We start from the raw sequence: 3,682 nt of genomic DNA, 5'->3' as shown, positions 1-3,682 counted from the left end.
TTTTTTTTTTTTTTTTAATCATTTATTCTTCCTTTATCAGTTATCAGTATACTGGTTTTCGCCGTGGATTTTGTATTGGGAATTGAATAATTTTCCTACCGATTTTGCTAAAATGTACTTCCTTTCTTGATTGGTTTGGAACTTCATCTTGTTTTGAGTTTTGAGCTGTCTCACACAGATAAAGTTGTGCAATTTTGGTTGAATATTTGGTATGCAATAGCTTAATTTTAAATTTTCTCCTTCTGTATTTAAAATTGCTTGTTTAAGATCCTTGGATATATAGATTTAAAGTTACTTGTAGGGAAGATACTTACTGGTATAACTGATTTCATGATTCGGTGCAATAAACATAAAATCTAAGAAAATACTTAGGAAAATTGTTCTTGAACCACTGTGTTGATGAATAAGGTTGACAAAGTTAGCTGATGTTAATTCTTTGCCTTTTTAGATTTCCATACTCGGAGTTCATTTTGTTCCCGTGTGGATGTTTACTGCCCTCGGAGGAAGCGCCGTCGTATCAGTGAATCATTTGTTGTTGAAAGCAGTATATTTGAGGCTAAAAAACCATCCATTGAAATTATCCCAGATGAATGTTTATTTGAGATCCTCAGACGCTTACCAGGCCGAGAGAGGAGTGCCTCTGCTTGTGTTTCCAAGCGTTGGCTAATGCTTTTGAGTAGCATCCGGAGCTCTGAGTTTTACCGGAGCAAGACCCCGCGAGGAAAATTTAATCTAGCGAAGGTAGATCCAATTTCAAATAATCAGGTTCCCAATAATATAGAACTGAGCTCTGAAGATCAGGATCTTGAAGTGGAGTGTGATGGATACCTCACGAGGAGCGTAGAGGGAAGGAAAGCAACGGATGTTAGGCTTGCTGCCATTGCAGTTTGTACCGCCAGCCGGGGTGGACTAGGAAAGCTTTCAATTCGAGGAAGTAATTCTCTGCAGAGTGTTTCTAGCGTCGGGTTGTCTGCAATTGCTCGTGGTTGCCCGTCGCTCAAGGTTCTTTCATTGTGGAATGTTCCATCTATTGGTGATGAAGGTCTTTTTGAAATTGCAACGGAGTGCCATTCATTAAAGAAGCTAGATCTTTGCCAATGTCCTTCAGTTTCAAACAAAGGTGTACTTGCAATTGCAGAAAACTGTCCCAATCTATCTTCATTAACAATTGAATCGTGTTCAAATATCGGGAACGAGAGTCTGAAAGCCATTGGAAAATATTGCACTAAACTTCAGTCGGTCACTATCAAAGACTGCCCATTTGTTGGGGATCAGGGTGTTGCGAGTCTCTTGTCATTAGCTTCTGCAGTCTTGACAAAGGTGAAACTTCAGACTCTAAACATCACAGATTTCTCGGCTGCTGTAATAGGCCACTGCGGAAAGGCAATTACCAATCTTGTCCTCAGTGGGCTTCAAAATGTGAGCCAGAAGGGCTTTTGGGTAATGGGTAATGCGAAAGGTCTGAGCAGCCTTTCATCTTTAATGATCACTTCATGTAGGGGAATGACGGATTTGAGCCTTGAAGCACTCGGAAGGGGCTGTCCAAGCTGTAAACAGATATGCCTTCGCAAGTGCTGCTTTGTGTCCAACACTGGGCTTGTAGCACTCGCCGAAGCTGCCAACTCTCTTGAAAGCTTGCAATTAGAAGAGTGCAACCAGATCACCCAAACTGGGATTTTAAATGCTCTTTCGAACTGTAATTCGAAGTTAAAGTCTCTTTCCCTGAATAAGTGCATGGCAGTTAAGGATCTGTCTCCCGAATCTTCAATGCTATCCCCTTGTGAATCTCTTCGATCCTTGTCCATCCGAGGCTGCCCAGAATTTGGAAGTACTAGCTTGGCTATGATTGGGAAGCTATGTCCCCAGCTACGTCATTTAGATCTCAGTGGACTTTGTGGAATCACTGATTCTTGTCTTCTGCCTCTTTTTGAGAGCTTTCAGACAGGATTGGCTAAGGTTAATCTTAGTGGGTGCCTAAATTTGACCGATGAAATAGCATTTGCCCTTTCTAAATTGCATGGTGGAACACTTGAATCACTAAATCTTGATGGTTGTAGAAATCTTAGCGATGCAAGTTTAATGGCGCTGGCACTGAGCTGCCCATTGCTCAACGATATTGACGTTTCTAAGTGTTCAATCACTGATTCTGGTATTTTTGCTCTATCCTATGGAGTGCAAACAAAATTGCAGATTCTTTCCTTGTCGGGCTGCTCGATGATATCAAACAAGAGCATGCCGTCTCTGAAAAAATTGGGAAGGACACTGGAAGGATTGAATCTCCAGCATTGTAATTCCATTAGTAACAGCACTATTCAGTTTCTCACAGAGGATTTGTGGAGATGCGATATTCTATCATAAGCAAATTGAGAAGGAAAATCCGTGCACATTGCCTGGAGGAACTCAAAGATGATTCCGCTCACATTTCTTTGGAGGTTCTAGCCTATCTACCGTGGGCGTTTATCTCAGTTGACTTGGTTTATTTCCAGGGAGATCATGGCGTGTTCTTTTTCATCACCCTTTTTTGAAGGCATCCTTGTATTTAAAATAGCGTTGTAACCTTTTAGTCGCTCATTCAGGAGGCTGCGTCTTTCGCTGCATTCGGTTTCCGTGGGAATTCAATTTCCAAGTCCTTGCCTTCTGGTTTTCACTTATGATGCTCCATTTCAATCAATGTTAACCATGACTGGTACATAATACTCGTTAATATAATAAACTAGATTTTAGCTGTCAAGACCATGTTTTTTTTCGTAAGATTCTCCACTCCTAAGTTGCTGATTCCCTGCTTTTTTGTTTTGTACTAAGAATCTACTGCTTCAGATGTAATGATGAAACTCAGTTTGTTCCAATTGTTTTTACGTGTATCACTTTTGTGTCCTCTTTAGTGTTGGATACTTGGATTACTAAGAACTTGGACCTGGCCTTCAATGTTTGTCATGGTTCCATTTCATCTTCATTTCCTTGAATGAAAGTAGGCTAGGGGGATTAAAACTGCGTCGGGTGGCTCGGCACATCGAGAGCCTGGCTTTGCCCGTCCTTTCAACAAAATCAATACAAAAAGAGGATGTTGAGTTACTCATCTTTACAAGGTTACCTTTTAAGATGAATTCTAAGTTATGACAAATGCTAGATCGACTAATAGATGCCAATGGAGTGACTAAATTTTGAGTGAAATTAAAATTTCAATGACTTAATTGCACCAAATTAAAGTTCAATGACCCGGATGAAATTTCAAAAAAATTTAGTAACCACAATGCATTTAACCTATAAATTTACATGTTTTAATTCTTAATCATGTTAGACCTACTATTAGGAATTGAAGTGTCGTGATTTGATTAGACAGTTCCACCATGTGTATATACATGATTAGCCCAATAAAATATTTCTTCTACGTATCCGACTAGTTATTGTGGTAGAGTAAACTATATGTTAAATATCTCAATTGTCAATGTGCTTTCTCAAACAGTTCTTAGCTATCTTGAACTTTAAATATTTTTGAGATGTCACGAATCATTCTCAAATGTTTTTTAATTGTCATTTAGTTAACTTTAAAAGTTATTCAAGTTATTACTGAATTTACCATAATGTTATCCAGTTCGTTACTCTATAACTCATTTTTTAAAAGTTAACAGACTTATCATGACAATTGAAATGTCGTACGGGTAATATTTCGATTAATTTCATC

General features: G+C 38.9%; 1 protein-coding gene across 1 annotated transcript; it reads left to right on the top strand.

Moving 5' to 3' along the window:
- Positions 1-432: 432 nt before the first annotated feature.
- On the top strand, positions 433-2,875 carry LOC111409471 (EIN3-binding F-box protein 2-like; the record flags this gene model as incomplete). The annotated part of the gene is made up of 1 exon (XM_023039516.1): positions 433-2,875. A coding segment is annotated over one exon (1,926 nt), but the record flags the coding sequence as incomplete, so codon positions are not given.
- Between the last annotated feature and the right edge of the window lie 807 nt (positions 2,876-3,682).

The sequence above is a fragment of the Olea europaea genome, chromosome 14 (genome assembly GCF_002742605.1).
Source record: "Olea europaea var. sylvestris chromosome 14, O_europaea_v1, whole genome shotgun sequence".
NCBI lineage: Eukaryota > Viridiplantae > Streptophyta > Magnoliopsida > Lamiales > Oleaceae > Olea > Olea europaea.
The sequence above is the reverse complement of the archived record's forward strand: the minus strand, read 5'-3'. Positions and strand labels throughout refer to the sequence as shown.